The sequence below is a fragment of the Phoca vitulina genome, unplaced genomic scaffold (assembly GCF_004348235.1).
Source record: "Phoca vitulina isolate PV1807 unplaced genomic scaffold, GSC_HSeal_1.0 scaffold2, whole genome shotgun sequence".
Lineage (NCBI taxonomy): Eukaryota > Metazoa > Chordata > Mammalia > Carnivora > Phocidae > Phoca > Phoca vitulina.
The window spans coordinates 46247714-46265070 of NW_022589705.1; the positions used below are offsets into that span (position 1 = coordinate 46247714).

At 46.8% G+C, this 17357-nt stretch overlaps 1 protein-coding gene across 2 annotated transcripts in view; it reads left to right on the plus strand.

Moving 5' to 3' along the window:
- Positions 1-6733, plus strand: part of WLS (Wnt ligand secretion mediator) — a 98738-nt gene extending 92005 nt beyond the window's left edge. The window contains exon 12 of one of the 2 annotated variants that reach the window (XM_032426446.1): positions 5799-6733. In XM_032426446.1, coding sequence (XP_032282337.1) covers positions 5799-5908 — 110 coding nt within the window. In that variant the 3' untranslated portion in view covers positions 5909-6733. The remainder of the gene's footprint in view (positions 1-5798) is intronic. The other variant, XM_032426448.1, reaches the window with a different exon arrangement.
- The last annotated feature ends 10624 nt before the right edge of the window (positions 6734-17357 follow it).

Sequence of the window (17357 nt, forward strand, 5' to 3'; positions counted from 1 at the left end):
AGACACAGTCCCTGCTCTCGTGGAGCCAGCAGCCTGGTCTGAGAGACAAGGCTTCCTTGACTGCCTCTAGAAACTCGGGATGTGGCGGAACAGCTCCAGGCCAGAACACTTTCATGTTTTTAGCAGCTGATTGGTGCTGCAAAGGTGTGGAGCTCTGGGTTCCATCTCGTTGGTTGATTTACCATAGCTGGTGATATAAACGTTCTCACGTCAAGTATTTCATATACATACATATATGTTTATCTTTAAATATAATCATTTTATGTGTATATGTGTGTGTACATACATGTTGTATATGTTGGTATACACATATATACAAACAGACATATCATTTGTTTTAATTTAGCAAAGATATTTTAGACCTCTTTCTTTTAAGGACCATTCACATTTTCTGCCCAGCTCCTGCTGCCTTCTCATTAAAGTTGTTCTTTTTACCTGTTTCCATAAGCGATTTGTGAATCATTCTGGATGTCTTCCCAGGCAGACACGAATTGCAGCAGGCTGATGTTAATCTTAGGGCGGAACGAAGGCAGCATCTCCCAGGGGCTCAGCATTGATGCTCTGCACGCTCAGCGAACTGTCCAAACCCCCTCAGCCACCAATTCATGTGGAAAAAAAAGTTGGAGCTGCTTATGAAGTCAGACAATTCTTAATAATAGCTTTCATTTTTGTGTTATTTCGTCTATAGAATTCTTGTCAGAAGGTTTTAGAAAAAAAGACTGAGAAACGGAATTCCTGACTGGATGACTATGACGAAGGGAACAGGAACACTCTAATTGCCAACTGGTTCCTTTCTATTTCTATTCGCACTAAATGTCTTCTGTCTGACACACTCATTCTGCTGGAAGCCACAGCAGCAACCCCGGGTCCCATGTCTTGGTAGCTTGCTACCACGCTGTGTCAGTTTTACTGCCAGAGGCTTCTAAGGTCTCCTGCTGCTTGTTTCACAGGAAAGGTGGCTTTGGCTTTTGTTGCCGCAATAAATGTTGGGTTTGAGTCATGAGGCTTCGACAGTGGCCGCCTTTTATTGAGGCCTTTCCCCTGGTTGCGTGTGAGATGACCCTCCCGTGGCTAGCCTGGCTTCTTGATGTCTGTGAGCAGTGATGGAAGTGGTCTTACCACCAGGACTGGACCCAGACTCTGAAGTGGGTCTCCGTGGCCTTCTCCCATTTCCTAATGAAGATGGGAAGCTGGCGACAAGCCACTACCAGCCTAGCACGTCCTGCTCTGCTGGGTGGAGTTGGGCACTTTCTGCCTCCCGCCTCTCCCGGGGCTGCTGTCCTTCCAGTGACCTGATCTTTCCTTTCCCAGGCAAAGCAAAGCATCTTTGCCCGGCTCCTCGAATGACTATCACCCCACTCTCAGTCACCTTCTTGGGAGTGACTTTCTGCCTCCTAAATTTTTCAGTTTGGGAAGGCTGTTGTTGCAGATACCACAGACTGAGAGGCTTAAACAGCAGAAACTGATGTATTTTCTCACAGCTCGGAAGGCAAGAAGTCCGAGGTCAGAGTCTCAGCAGGACTGATTTCTTTGGAGGTTTCTTTCCTTGGCTTGTAGATGGTCTTCTCTCTGTGTCTTCACATGGTCTTCAGTCTGTGTGTCTCTGTATCCTGATCTCCTTTTCTTATAAAGACATAGGTCGTATTGGATTAGAGACCACCCCTGTGACCTCATGTTAACTTCCTTACCTCTTTAGAGGCCCTATCTCCACATATAGTCACATTCTGAGGTACTGGGAATTAGGAGTTCAGCAAATAAATTTTGGGAGGATATGATTCAGCCCGTAACATTAAGTTTTCACTCAAAATGTCTAGGTTTTATTGTGTCCACCCTCTTGGAATTGCCTGGTACTCGGTATCTGGAGGTACTTTGAAGGTAGGTGGGGAATGGCTCAGCATGAAGTCACGAGTGTTCTAGAAAGAACATAAGCTTTGGAGGTAGACATAGATGGTTTGGAATCCTGGCTCCAATGTGGACTGAGTATGACCTAAAGAAATATGAACTCATGGTGTGGGAGCTTTCTGGCTTCCAGATCTGGGCAGTGGGGTGTTCATTTGCCTTAGTGGTTGTGAGGACAGAATTAGGTAGCCCCATAATGTTCGAAGACTGCTGGTCTCCCAGATTCTGTGAAACAGTCTTGGAATTATCTTAGCGAGTTTTCTTTCCTTTTACTACAATAGCCGCAGATACACAAGGAATCATCATTAAAATGATGCCAGTCTTCGGGAGCTGTGGTTATTGGTGTCTCATTATAGTGTAGTTTATATGGCTTTCTGTGTCTCCAGGATGCATTCCAGTCAGTGAGAATCAAGCAGCAAGCAGCTACATACCTGTGGATGCCATATCATAAATATGGATCCGTTGATAGTCCTTGGTGATTAAATCCAATGCCAGAGATTAGTCTCATTTCACAACGGTTAGACAGAAACAAGCTCTCATCTCCTTGTTAATTAGCTGAGAGGACCTGACACCATAAGCAGGGAAAGAGGCTTAATGCAAACTGAAGAATTATTTTCTTTACCTTTTTAAATTTTTTCCCCATTTATTCTTCTCCTCTTCCCTAAACAAGAAACATACTACATTTTCGGAAAGGGTTTTGTGTTTTTGTTTTTGTTGTTTTTGTCTTAGAAAAGACTCTGAGCATGTTTGTGCACTAAGTAGCAGAAGCCAAGAGAGAGGGAGAATAACAGATGGAGCAAGACCTTGGCAGAAGTAGGGGTTGATGGAATTTGGAAAGAAATGGAGGGATCCCCACTCCTGCCATGTTACTGCCATATTCCCACATTCACCCCCTAAGGGGTGGGGGGAGAGTTGGCCTTCAAGGTACAATCAGACCACACGCGATGAGTCATAGATTTGGCCAGCCAGGGTCCCATTGGTCTGGGTCCTCATCCCAGCTCTGCTGGGAGCAAACTGAATCACATTAGAAAAATTAATTGCCTATTCGACCCTCAGTGTCTTCCTGTTTATAAAGAAATACAGGGCATGCTGAGCCCCTAATAGTGCATAGGGTAAATACTAAAAAATAACAGCTGTCTTTACTACCTGTGCACTGATAAATTATGTGCCATAAATTCTCTTTCACCAAATACAGAAGCAAAGTTAACATCCTGAACATTTCATCCGGATTATTGCATGTATATGTTTATGACCATAACACGTTGCGTGTGGACTCATCCTTTGCTGGCAGTCTCTCTGGCTGTTAGAAACTAGATTGTTTACAAAGAGTCAACATAGCCTAAAGGTTTGACAGCCTGGATTCTGGAGCCTTATTGCTCTGGTTTGGATCCCACATCACAGTTTACCAACCTGGCCCTTGGGCAAGTTACTTAACCTCTCTGTGCCTCAGTTTTCTCATCAATAGAATGGAAATGATGACAGCATTTCTGTCAAAGCACTGGTATGAAGATTAAATATATTTGTATTTGTAAAGTGTTCAAAACGGTGTCAGCACATGATAAAGACCAATATGGGTGCTTATTAAAATAAGGAAGCCAAAGTAATTTGGCTCAAGTAATCTGTAGAATCATACACGTTTTTTAGGACATGCTAATGAGAACCGCATTTTAAGCTTAAAGAATTAGCACCTTGGGTTCAAAACCTGAGTAGAATTACATTCTAGAATGTGTCTATTTTTAAGTCTTCAGTGAAAGGGATTCTTTAGGTAAACACTTGGAGGTGCTAATGGGTTTACTGGGGTGGTCAGGACTTTCTTTGAAATTTTAATGACTCACACAGACATCCACATCCTGACAGTGGCTTTGAAGTTTTGATGGCTCACCCAGATATGCAAATCCAGAACTAACTTTGACGGAGAAATTTGAGGCCTAGGCAATTGTGCTAGACTAAGGAGTGGGCTAGAAGTTGCAGCAGTGAGAAAGCAAGCTGGTGACCTGGGAAAACTTGCTTGTACAAATAACGGTTCCGTGTGGCCCCCGGGGGCCCTGCATAAGTCTTCTACAGCCTCTGCACCCTGTTGGTCTGTGTGCTGGCCCAAGGGAGGGTAGAGCTGGACGTGCTGGAGCCTGGGCTGATACACCCCCTTCATTACTTGCTCTGCCCCCAGTCCTGTGGATCGGACCCTTGTGCAGAGAGCCCCAAATACCGTTAGCAGTCCTCCTCAACAGCTAATGACCCAGCTACTGAAAGTAGCGAGTCTCAGGCAGAGAGCCGCAGACCAGCATTTAATAAGACTGATTCAGCCGCACGGCTGCTGAGAATGGGTCTGTGGGGAAGAACGAATACCACGTGGCACACGTGAAGAGCACCAGCCACGCAGCCTGTGGGACCAGCATGTGGTGTGGCTCCTGGGGTTCTGAGGCCAGCAGATGCATTGATGCCCAACAGTTCTCAGACTAGTGACAAGACATTAGTTGTAAGCATAGGGCCAAAGCTTTCTTCTAAGTTTCAAGCCCAGTTGAAAACAGCACTTATTTATTTAATTCTGTGCTTTGAACTAGGAAAAATTTTAGTCCCAGAAAGTATGTGTATACAGTATAAATATAAAAATATGATATATAATAATATAATAAAATATAATATGTAATAAACATAGACATATAAAATATAAAAATCACAGATGTGGGGCACCTGGGTGGCTCAGTCATTAAGTGTCTGCCTTCGGCTCAGGTCATGATCCCGGGGTCCTGGGATCGAGCCCTGCATCGGGCTCCCTGCTCCGTGGGAAGCCTGCTTCTCCCTCTCCCACTCCCCCTGCTTGTGTTCCCTCTCTCGCTGTCTCTCTCTCTCTGTCAAATAAATAAAATCTTTAAAAAAAAAATCACAGACGTAACCCTGAGCTTTCATTCTCCAGCACCTCTTTCTGCAAATCTGCAAGTCCGTGTGCACCCCACACAGACACAGTCTGACAGCAGTTATGTCCTAATGTTTTCCATTTTCCTTTTGCCAGCTATATGTTCATTTAGTTTGCCTTATGGCAGGTAGGATTCTTCAATTTACAGAAACTTACTTTTTTCTTGCTAGTGGAGAAAAAACCGCATTTTTCCGTTTTAGCAGAGGGGAACACGTCTGTCACTGATGATGAGTCCAAAACACCGGTGTTGTGTACAGAATCCTGGGGGCAGCAGAAAGTTCAGAGCCCATTTCTGGGATTTTTCTTTTTTTTCCCCCAGGAGAAGAAAACCCCTAAACGTTTCTCAATGTATTACATGCACTCCCCTGCCCTACCTGTTGGTAAATATAGGCAGGTCTTGTTTGCCCTCGCATGGCGTAGCTGCTTTGTAAATTACTCACAGCAAGTGTGTACGTGTGTCCCTCCCCATCGCTGGGGAGGCGTGTTGTGCTGGCTTAGTCCACACCACGGGGCCTTGGAGTCAGACTTTCCTTCCCCGGCCTCCTTCCCGGCCCTGTCGTGTGTCTGCCCCTCCACCTGGGGCAGTGTCCTTACTTCCCTCCCTGTTTCCTCATCTCTAAAGCTGCTGCTGCGATCACTGCGCCCACCTGGGGTGGCTCTTGGAAGGATTAACTCCGATTACATAGAAAGCATGGAGAATAGCGTCGGGTCCAAAGTAAGCTCTCATTAAATGTTAATAATGACTACACATGATAGAAGCATCATTGACTCATCTGTCATTAATATCTCTTCCCTGAGAGACAGGAATGCTCTGAAAGTACTACAGAGTCTGAAAGGGGTGCGCATTGGCCCAGGTTGTGGTGCCCTGGTGGTCTCTAGAAGCTCGGGATGTGGAAGAGGGCTGGTGCTGGGCCAGTGTTACCGAGGCGAATCCCAGCTTGCTGCTTCCTCCTTGCACACGTCTAACACCAAAACCCTGTTTCAGGTGATCTGGGTGTCCACAGTGGGGAGGAACTCCAGCTCACCACCACCATCACCCATGTGGACGGACCCACCGAGATCTACAAGTTGACCCGCAAGGAGGCCCAGGAGTAAGAGGCTGCAGCACCTGGCTGGGACGGTCCCCACGTCCCGGCCCCTCTAGCTAGAGTGGGGAGCGTGCAGACGAATGCTCGAGACTCCTCGCTGTGGTTTCCTGGGCCAGCAGCATAGACGTTTGTTAGTTCGCCTTCTGACTGTGCTCTCCGAGGACGATTCCTGCGGCCACTAATGCGTTGTGTATGATAACAAAACCTCTGATATGACACATTTTCTGTGATCATTGTTAATTAGGGACATAGTAACATCTGTAGCAGGTGGTTAGTAAACCTCATGTGTTGGGGGTGTTCTCCTTGGGGGATGGTTTGGGCCAGACGGGGTCTATATGGAGTGGAATATTTGACTCTTTTTCCTGTTTTAGATTCTAGGGTAGATTTTAACATCTTTGCAGGCCAGGATAGGCTGGTGTTATAGTCTTCTCAAACCTAGTCTGTGACCACTTGTTGTTTTTGTTTTTTTTTTCCTATTTATATCACCAAGTAGCCTATTGAGTTAATATTTAAGTTGTCAATAGATATGTGTCCCTATTTTTTATGGCATAATATAAAATAACTGAACTTCGTGAGAAGGTCTATTACGCCAGGGGCATTTCAGCTTTGAAACCAAATCTGTATATCCAATACTAACCAGTCTGTTGGATGTGGGTTTTAAAAAAATGTTTGCTAAACTACCCGAGTAGGATTTATTGTATTAAATGGCCTTTGGGTCTGAAAAGCTTTTTTAACCTCTTGCTTAAAATGTGTTTTCTTTTGATAAGATGCTTCCAACAGCCTCCAAAAGTGTAGATCTGATCGTTTAAATAAACCTGTATGTATATGCACATACGTATACGCACACGTCGTCCGCCTCCTCCACCAGTACACGTGCCCACAGAGTCTTTTCCCTGCTGACTCTGCAGGGTGGGGAATGGCTGGGGAAACAGCTTTATGAAAAATTAAAATATTTTGCCACCAAATCAGAGTGCTTCGGGGGGTGGTATCAATTTCTGGAAATAGGGTAATATTTTCTGTGCTAGGTGCTTAACCTCCCTAGGCTGGCAATGAGTGCTCACACGTGGGGAAGAAAAGTTAGAGAATGTACAAGCAGACATCAGCACCCCACCCCCTTAGTCTCACTTCCCAAGTAGCTGGTTTCATTGTATTTTAACTCTGCCATCGGAGAGGCCACATGGCACATCAGAGAGAAAGGATACTGGATCGGGTGTTGGAAGGCACAGTTTGCTGTCGTCATTAACAGTGTGACCTTGTTGAAGCCTCGTGACCTGACTGTTCCCTCGCCTACAAACTGGCATTCCTAAACTAACAGCTTCACGGGGTTGCCGTGCCAATTAAACGAGTTAAAGTATATGGAAGTGTTTCTTCAGCTCTATGCCGTATAAATGTGCTCTTCCTGGATCGAGAAACCATTTTGTAAGTGTTTTTCACACACACATGCCTGCGGGTCTGGGGCACATGCCATGGAATTTACCCACTCAGCAGCCCCCATCCTTTCTTGTCCCTGATTTTGGCTAAAGTCATGCCAAGCCATGATGGAAAGACACACTTTGGCTTTGGCTCTTCTCCAAGGCCTTTTCCTGTCCTAGTAAACACGTGATGGTATGTGACCCAACGCATTCAACATCTACCTTCTGATCAACCACTGCGGTGCCAGGAAATCAGTGTAGCCTGTGCCTTGCAGTCGGGAAGGGAAGACGAATGCAAAACATGACTAGTGATCTGTCCAGCAGGCTGGAGGGAGAGTTTCTCCTAAGGAGGTAGGAAAGGCCTGAAATAGGCTTTCAAGAAGTAAGATTTTACCAAGGCCAAAGGGCAGAGGCAACCACAGTCCAAAAATCATAGAGGAAGTGAAGAGCAGAGAACGTTTGGATGAGGCTGGTCCTCAGGCCTGGTTGGCACATAGAAGGAGTGGAAACAGCAGATGAGCCCCATGTACCAGGGATTTGAATGCTATGGTAAGAGCTGTAGGACCGAACCGAAGGTGTTAGGCTGGAAGCGATATGATCAGAATGATGAGTGGCTCAAGGAGAAGCTGGATGGGCTCAGCAAAGAGGTTCCCAAGGCTAGAACTAGGGTGACGGTAGAGGACGTGGAGAGGAAGTTACTTGGAGATAAAGCCGACATGGTTTGAGCGTTCTGAATGTGAGCCTCATGAAAATGAAGAGCAGAGTCAAATCGCAAGCAAGCCCTTGCTGGGTGAGGGAATGGTAAGGTCCTTGACAGAATTCGAGATTCCTAGAGATGTGTCAGTGGGTCTGTTACTTAAAGGTCTGTAAAGTAGTAGAAGCCAACTAGCAACCTTAGCCGAAAGAAGAACTTACTAGAGCTTTCCTAGAGTATCTCATGGATCCGTGGAAGAGTGCAGTTAACCAGAAAGATTGGCAACTGGGACAACTCTAAGGAGACCCCAGCACCAGGAATTCATGGACCTTTCCCCTCAAGCTGTTACCATTTACACCCAGTCCAAGTCTCTGTCTCACTTCAGAACTAGGAGGGAGTATGTGAGCAGCTCAGCCTCAGGCAGCCACCTGTCTCTTTGCCAGTCAACTGTGTTCAGGAAACCGAGTCAGCTTGCTGCTAGTGGCTCACCCTATGGATCGGGGTCAGTTTCTAAAGAATCCATTTTGAGCTGGGCAAACACTCAGGAAAGATCTGCCACAATGGGCAAGACGATGAACCTGGATTTGCCTGGGCTGAGTTTTAAAAGCCATCTTCTGCAAGAATTGACAAGCTAACAATTAGAAATGAGAGGTAAAGCAGACCACTGGGGGCAGGAGGGTTGGCAGTCATTATCATTGAGAAGAAGAAGTACAGCTGGGGCAGAGCATCAAAGCAGCAGGGAAGGTAACTGGCAAGAGTGGTGAACTGGGCACAGCCTCGTGAGAGAAAGAACATGAGGCTAGACTACCCAGAAAAATGCAAGTTGTCAAGAAAGCCAAAGAAAGAGCCAGATTCACGGGGAAAGAAGTTAGAAATCCTGAGAGATTTGACAGCATTTAAGGAATAAAGCTTGTGAGATTTGGTGGTTTGGAAGTCTGTGACCTTCTCAAGTGGCAGGACAGAAGTTAGACAGACGTGGAGCAGAATTAATGGGTGGTCATGTTGGGAAGGGAAGAGGTGGGGTGGTTGCTCCAGGAGGAACCAGAGTAAAGGGAGGGCTTGTGTTTTGTCGTCTGAGGAGAGAACTAGACTGAGTTTGTAAACCTGAGGAGTAAGAGCCAGCCATGAGGTCAAGGTGATGGTGAGGTAACATAAGCCCCACGGAAATTCAGAGATTTGGGATCAAGGACACAAGTTGAAGGGTTAGTTTTGAAAGAGTGAAAGGATACTTTTATCCTGAAATGGGAGAGAAATAGCGGATGGATGTTAGAGGAGAAACGAAGTCCAAAGGAGAGAGGTTGCAGCCCGTCCCTCGGGGTGTTCTGTCGTCTCCACAAATACGAAATGAGTGTTGGCCTTCTGCTAAAGAAGTTCTCAGTTTCAAGAGTGCATGTTGAACACAACCATTTTCGATCTGTGGAAAGTTCAAGAGACTCTCCAAAAGGTGAGAAGAAGCCTTTATTAAGGACCATCAATCTAGAGAAAAAAAATATTGGCCATGTATACCCCCAGTTCTACAAGCTGTCCTAAAATGTTCAGATTGTTTTGAAGAATATGATAGAAAAGAAGTATAAAGCTTCCCAATTACCTGCTTTTAAAAAATAAGAAAATTCACCAATATATTCAACAAGCGAATAAAATAACAGTTGCTGTTTCAAAGAGAAAACAAAATCAGTTTTACGTTATTCAGTCACATTGGGTATTCACTAGGTGTTCCTACATCTTCCTCTTCCGGGAAGGAAATGTCCGTAATAACGATGTAAGTGGTTCCCCGCATGACCTGCAGGTCGTTCTAACCTTTCTCAGAACGGAGGTAGATCCCTGACTCAGCTCTGATGCCCGAGTCCCTCAGCACATCTCTCAGAGCTGGTGGAGCCCTTAAGTCACACCCTGGCAGGTACTTTTGAGAAGGTTGAAAGAAAATCAGAACGGAGATTGGTCTTGGGTCTCATTCTCACCTTGACAGTTATAGAAACTATGTTTTATCAGCTCTTTCAAACCGATCGGGCTGTGCGAGCTGGCTGGTCACATTGGGGAATCTCAATAGACCGCAGTGCCCATGAACTCCTACAGTGCAGCGTGCACATACTCCCTGTGGCTCCATCATCCCAGGCACGGTCTCCTTTGCCATGTCGGGTAATCATGGAGGCTAAAGGAGGACACAGAAGAAAGAGACAACATCTCAACCACAGTGAAGCCTGATGGATCATCCCGGAGCCTCCAAAGAAAATACACACAGCTCCCTCCAAAGTGCCTAGCAGAGTGTGGGAATTCAGTCGGGGAGGGTTGGTGAGTGAGTGAACACGCCGTGGCTAATCCTAATCTCAGTCTGACTGCAGTGGAAACCTACATTCTTTAGGACCCTTGTCTTTTTTTTTTTTTTTTTTTTCCATTCAAGCCAACCTTGCTCCTTTCGGGATATGTTAGTGCCCCTGACTTGGCTGAACTCGCTGGTACAGTCTGACATTCACGCGACTATACCTTTGTCCCCTCTCTTTCCAGCTGCCTTCATCCCGTGGTGCTCTGAGAACCATTCTGACTACTGCAAGCTTGCTCTCACCCAGCATGTTTTGATGCATGACTGCTTTGGCTGGGTAGAGATAACTTGGTTGCCAAGACTATATGCAGCGATGCCTTTTCTCTGGACATCAGAAGGGTCTTCTAGGCACCCCTAGAACCGTCCAGTGTCCAGAGCTGCCTCTCGGGAGCAATGCCCTTGGCTTCGGCTGTTGAGAAGGCCCTTCAGTATCGAGACCAGCCCTTCCTTTTTGGTTTTGACTTTGTTACTGAATTCCTTCCTGTAGGTCCTCTCCCACTCAGGGCTGCTCTCCTCCAGGTTCGTGTCTCAGTTCCAAAACCCCTCCGGCAGACCTGGTTTCCAGACCCTTCCCTTGTGACTGCTTGCCTGTTAACTGCATTCTAGTTCCTCGCTGTTCCAAAATGGGATACTCAGACTGCAGTGTTGCTCTGGCTGGCACAGATTAGTGTGAAAAGAATACTTCTCCTGGGGCTCGACATCCTCAGAAAATGGCACCAGGTTTTTAAAAATACCCACATCTTACTTTTTTGCTTTTTGTGACCATGTAACCACTCAAACACTTAAGAGTTTTAAAAATGAATATCACCAATGCCTTCTTTTATATTCAGCAATATTTTTCAACTTAATTGTAGGACTTTGCAAGTATCCCAGTGATAGTTCACTATTCTCACACAGATTCAGTAGGTAAAGCACAGTTTGAAATATAAATGCAAGTAGTAAAGGCCTTTCCAAGTGCCAAATGGGTCGGTTTCAATTGCCAGAGGATTTACAAATCTATTCATCCAAGACCAGAAAACCCTCCCACAGCTTGACCATCTCTCCTTTGTTAGCTCTCTTCTCCACACACACACACACACACACACACACACGCACACACACACACACACACACACATTCCATTGCTGTGGACCTCCCTTTCTTTGTGTGTGTTTTGTAATAAGGAACTTTCTAATTTACCTATTTTCCTCCTAATATCACCTCTGGATGGTCACGTAGTGGAGATCCTACTTCACATAATAAAGAATGAATCTCGGAGAGGTAAAATGTTGAAATTGGAATGAAGAAGAGATTTTCAGTCTCTGAACCTCACTGTCTTTCGAGTAGCATATTTGTAGCAGAAACATCAAGAATTGTGTTTTCAGCTGCAGCTCTCATTAGAGCAGAATGACCTTATTAGGGAGATGTTATTCTAGCCTAAAAAAGATCTTCCTGCTCTCCATCTCCATCGATGGCAAGTGTCTGCCCTCTTCTGGCCAAACGGAGGATGACAGCTACCGCAGAGCAAATCTTGGGACAAAAGTCAGACCTTGGAATCTGCGAAGTGTGTAGGTGCTCCAGGACAATTACCGCTTTTTAGTGAATTCTGGTCCTGGCTCTGCATGTAACTTTGCTCTGGGACACTCAGGGCACCCGAGCCACACATACTTCCCGCCTTGAACTAGGTAATCTCTCAAGTCCTCACCAGCCCTGATTCTAAGAATCATAAAGGAGGCTGTGTGCTAATGATGTCCTATAGTAGTAATAAGGGGCGCCTGATCCAGATCTGCCGGGCATCACCGTCTGGGGGGCACTAGTATAATAGATCCCAATCAGTTATTGGCTCTGCAGCCCCACACCTCTTGTTGCTCTTCTGAGCTCCTTCAGGTGGCTCCTATATCAGCAACTCTTTCCAGCAGGGTGAGCCCAGGTGGGGACGGTCTTCACTCCCAGTTAAGCAGAATGTCTCCAGTTCAGGGACCCTGAGAGACTGAGCTACAGACAGGAGCAGCCACCACAGGAGATCTTCCCAGCAGACGCCTGGACGACGTCCCTCGCATGCTGACCCAATGGAAATGCTGCACCAACAATGCAAGGTAATGGAGTGGATGACCCCTGTTTTTTCTAATTTAAAAATTTTCCTCTTTCAGTTTTCTTTCTTCGACTCGTCAATTCATCTGGAATTTGTTTTTCAGTAGGAATCTCAATTAAATATTTTCTCCAAATAGTTACCCTGACATAATTTTTTTAAAGGTTTTAATTTTTTTTTAAGTTTTTATTTATTTATTTGACAGACACAGCGAGAGAGGGAACACAAGCAGGGGGAGTGGGAGAGGGAGAAGCAGGCCCCCCCCCCACGGAGCAGGGAGCCCAATGCCGGGCTCAATCCCAGGATCCTGGGATCATGACCTGAGCCGAAGGCAGACACTTAACGACTGAGCCACCCAGGCACCCCCGGCATAATTTTTTTTATAATAATTGGGAAAGACAGAATCTTAAGCAAACTCGGGAGGCCATAGCAGTGGGGTGCCCACCCCAGGAACTGAGAGTCGGGAGCTGCCAGCTGAAGCTGGGGAACCATTCTAGCTGTATTCCAGCTGACGGCTCTGCATTCTGGGTTCTGCCACCCAAGGGCTCCCCAGAGGCTCCCAAGAAACGCACCTTTGATTTTGGTGGTGTGGGCCCCGTCAGTGCCAAGGAAATGCACCATCTGGGGAAGGCAGGCTTGCACTGGTCACAGAGGAAACGTGAGAGCTGTGGGCCGGGGCTGGGCGAACTGAGGAGTGAGTAGGCGGTGGTGGCCTCCCGTCCGCTGACCCTGGGCCCCTGAGTGAGCTGCCCTGGAAAGCAATCTGCTCCTCTGTGCCAGCACCCAGGGGGACAGCATCCGGGGCCAGAAGCTGACAGCTGCGGTGATTAGCGCAGCACACAGGGACCACTTGGGCCTCCTCTGCGGGTGAAAAAAGCAAGTGGAGACCGAATGGGGTGGACAGAGCAGAAGGCCCTGGCCAGTGCTCCCACTCTGCAACTAATCGCTGTGTGTCCTTGGCCAAGTTACAGTACCTCTCTGGGCCTACTTTGATCAAATCAAATGTTCGTGTTTATTATGCACGTTCCGCCTCATTAGTTGGGAAGAATACTGCATAAGGATATGCACTCTAGACGTCATGGTTTGGAAGACAGGCAGCAGTTGTACGGATAAGATTTGGGAGAGTGTACTGTATACTAGCTTGATGCAGAGGAGGGTGTGTGTGAGAAACACTCAGAGCAAGGACAAGGAAGGGAAAGAAGAGAGAGGGAGTGGAGAGGAAACTGAGAAGAAGTTGGGCAGGTGAGAAAAAAAATCGAAATAAGGTTTGTTGTGAGTTGAAATTTCTGCCAATCATTCCAACTGACACAGAGGTGATTGGGGGGGTAGGGGCCACTCATACAGGTGCAATGGCAACCTTTTAACCCACCAGCCGGCTCAGGAAGGACAGCCCTATTAGCCTTCGAAATTAACATTTAAATCACCCTTGCCCAGAATTAGCGTCGGTTATAGCTATTTGCTGCCCTCTGCTGGCCAAGATAAATAATGTCTGCATTACAAAAAACCGGTTTATCTGCTTGCAACAATATTCATTTGCCCAAGAAATATTTATGGAGCACCTATTAAGTACTAGACACTGTTCTAAAACAGACCAGTAACCAAAACAGGCAAAGATTCCTACCTTCATAGTATTTAATTTGATAACAAGAACGATAATATCTAACATTTATAGAGTCCTTGCTATGTAGGTGCCAGGCGGTATTTTAATTGCTTGATATTTATCAACTCATTTTTACCCTTAAATCATTTTTTAAAAGATTTTATTTATTTGTCAGAGAGAGAGAGAGAGCACAAGCAGAGGGAGTGGCAGGCAGAGGGAGAAGCAGGCTCCCCGCTGAGCAAGGAGACCAATGCGGGACTCGATCCCAGGACCCTAGGATCACGACTGGAGCTGAAAGCAGACGCTTACCTGACTGAGCCACCCAGGCATCCCAATCCTCAAATCAATCCTATGAGTTAGGTATGATTATTTCCCATTTTACAGATGAGGAAATTGCTGCACAGAGAGGTTGACTGATTCACCTGAGGTCACACAGCTGGGAAGTAACTGAGCCTTGTTTAAATCAGTCTGGCTCCAGAGCCTGTTCTTAAACATACATTCCCTTTACTCTCATGTTCTAGTAGATATGCTCTCCTTCCTGCCCTCAATATTAGATGGACAGGGGCATTATTAGATGGCAGACACCTGCTCTGCTCATTTGGCTCAGCCACTCATCAGTTTCTGCCACTGTGCCGCTCGAGCTAGTCCCTCACCCCACGTAGTTGTGGGGAGATGAATGCCTGGCAAGTGCAAGCTCACAGCAGGGCTCTTCCAGCTGTTTTCCCTGTCCTCCTTCCTTGCAGACGCTGGCCCTCAGATGGGAAGGTCAAGGAAGCCACCGGAGGGGCTGAATCTCTGGCTGGCTGCTCCAGACCCCTGTCTTGAGGTCCTTGTGATTCCTGCAGGAGGCAATCTGGAAGTTAATGATGAAACCAAAAGTTCTTCCCTGCCTGGGCTAGATCTCCGGGGCAAAGGGACAGCATACAGCAGGAGGACTTCAGGTCTGCACCGGGGATAGCTGGCATCCCCTGACCTGGGGGAGCACTGCCCTAAACCACCAGCAGCTGCTGCCAGGGGGTGGGGGGGTGGGGGCGGTGGACAGCGGCAGGACCCACGAAGAGCGAGGGAGTCTTAGAATTTTTAGAAGCCCTTGATATCTATTTGTTAGTTTTAAACATCACGTGTGCTCAACCTCAGACAAAATATTGATTTCATAAGGAGAGAAGAACATATTTTTAAGAGGCAGTTTTTAAGAGTTTACTGTTACAGTATATCCCAGAGTGCTCTCTTGTAACCAGTGTCCAAGTAACAGTGGTTATAGCAAAAATGAAGCACTGATGATGTGCCAGCCCCTTGCAGCAGCCCCATGGCATAGGTACTGTCATTCATGACACGTACAGATGAGTACACTGAAGCTCAGAGAGGTTAGGTCATTTGCCTGGGGTTACACAGCCAACACTCAACACTCAAGGCTGTGCCTGGATTACTCCATTACCACCGCTCTATGCTAAGTCCCCAGATGAGGGAAGCATGATAAACTGAGTGACTCACCTCTAGGACCCAGGGACCTCTACGTATCATCCCAAGAAGCAGAGAGAATGTATCCCTGGGTTTTGTCTGAGGTTTGTCTCTGGGGTTCTGTTGGAGACGACAGATCTGTGTGTCCCCGAGAGAGGGGTGGTTAGGCCGGTTATCATGTGATGGAGATCACCAGTGCGGGGCAGCCACGAGCCTGGGGCGGGGGAGTGGGGGGGGCTGGAAAGGACTTCTTGAGAAGCAGTGCGTTCAAACATGAGGTGACAAGCACTGTCCCCCACACTAAAGGAGAGGCTCTCAGCAGCCTTATATGGGGGTGGGGAGGGCAGGGAATAGCGTTTTTCCAAGTATTAAAGAGAAGGGACTGTGGCCCAGCGGAAGAGGCTTGCAGAAGCTACACAGCAGCTGGGGGCCAGTGCTGGGACTAAAGCCCAGGCCTTGCAAGTGCAAGGTTACTTCTACCTGCAGTCGAGCACCATGCCCTCTTTCGGGACAGTGCAGGAACATCAGCATCCCCTGGGAGCATGAAAGAAATGCAGAATCTCGGGCAAACCAGGCATCCCCTCCCAACCTTGGGCCCACAACTGAGGCCATTCCTGTCTGCACGTGCCCACTTAGTGCTGCCTCCCATCTGAAATGGCACCTCTAAACTGGAACACGAGAGACTTTTTCTCAAAGGAGATTCAACTTTCTTGGTTTACACTATTCCAGAAGGAATGAGCCCATAGCATGGTAATTGGCAGTTCTGCTGAGGCACAAATTTGAATCGCACCTGCCTTGGGCTGGGGCTCTGGGTAAGGCTCTCAGCTCTTGGGGAGCTAGATGAAGGGATTGGGGGACCCAGGTACCACTTCATCGTCTGGCTGGTTTGGTCTCCACCAGTCACTTGGCACCTAGATCTTAGAAGTCACAATTCACATGAAAGGAATTGAAATGAGGAACTAGCCCCGTTGCTCCGTTTCCTCATGTGTAAAATGAATACACTGCTCATCTCATAGCATTGCTGTCAGGAAAACATGAGTTAGGACAGTGCTTGGCGTGTAAGGAACTATCAGTAAATGTTGGCTATGACCATCATCACCATCATCATCACCATCATCATCATCATCACGGATTCTTGACACCTGCGGACTATATATGGCTCTGGACCATCTCAAATTCCCTCAGTGACAAATAAGAAATGCTATATTGGCTCCTGAGTTTCTGCAGATGGCATGTTCCTTCTAGAATGCAGTGTTCCCTGTGTATATTCTCACAATAAGTTAACCAGCAATTTAAATCAGAATGAAGGCTTACCTCTGATGTGGTGGCCAGTATTCACGGAGATTCAGTGTCTTTATTTCCTCATAAGCATTGCCATAGACTCAGTCAGTCATGGGCAGAGACCAGCCCAGCCATATGAGGGAGCGGTCTCTGGGTCCCTGTCCCCCAGCACTGAGACCTTTGCCCAGAGCCCCAGCCAGGCAGCGAGCATGATTCAGATTTGTGCTGCCAGTTACCATGCTATAGGCTCATTCCATCTGGAACTATTTAAACCAAGTAAGCTGAATCTGTGCATGCCACGGGGCTATACAGTTTTCCCCAAGGTGCATTCCACAGGACACTAGTTCCATCGAATGTTTAACATTGTTGAGTCATCACTGGGCTGTCAAATAAGTTTGAGGAGCATTGGTGTTTTAAGCAAGTGTCTTTTCTGAGAGCATCCTCATCTTTCTTGCTCTTTAACAGTTTATCTGTCTGTTTTGATCAGAGAGAACAGGAAGATAAGCTATTTGTTACTATGGTAACTGCTCATTGAGCTTCTTAAGTAGGTGAGCATGGGGGCCAAGTCTCCCCCAATTTGGTTCTTTTTTTTTTTAATTCAAGTTAGTTAACATATATTGTATTAT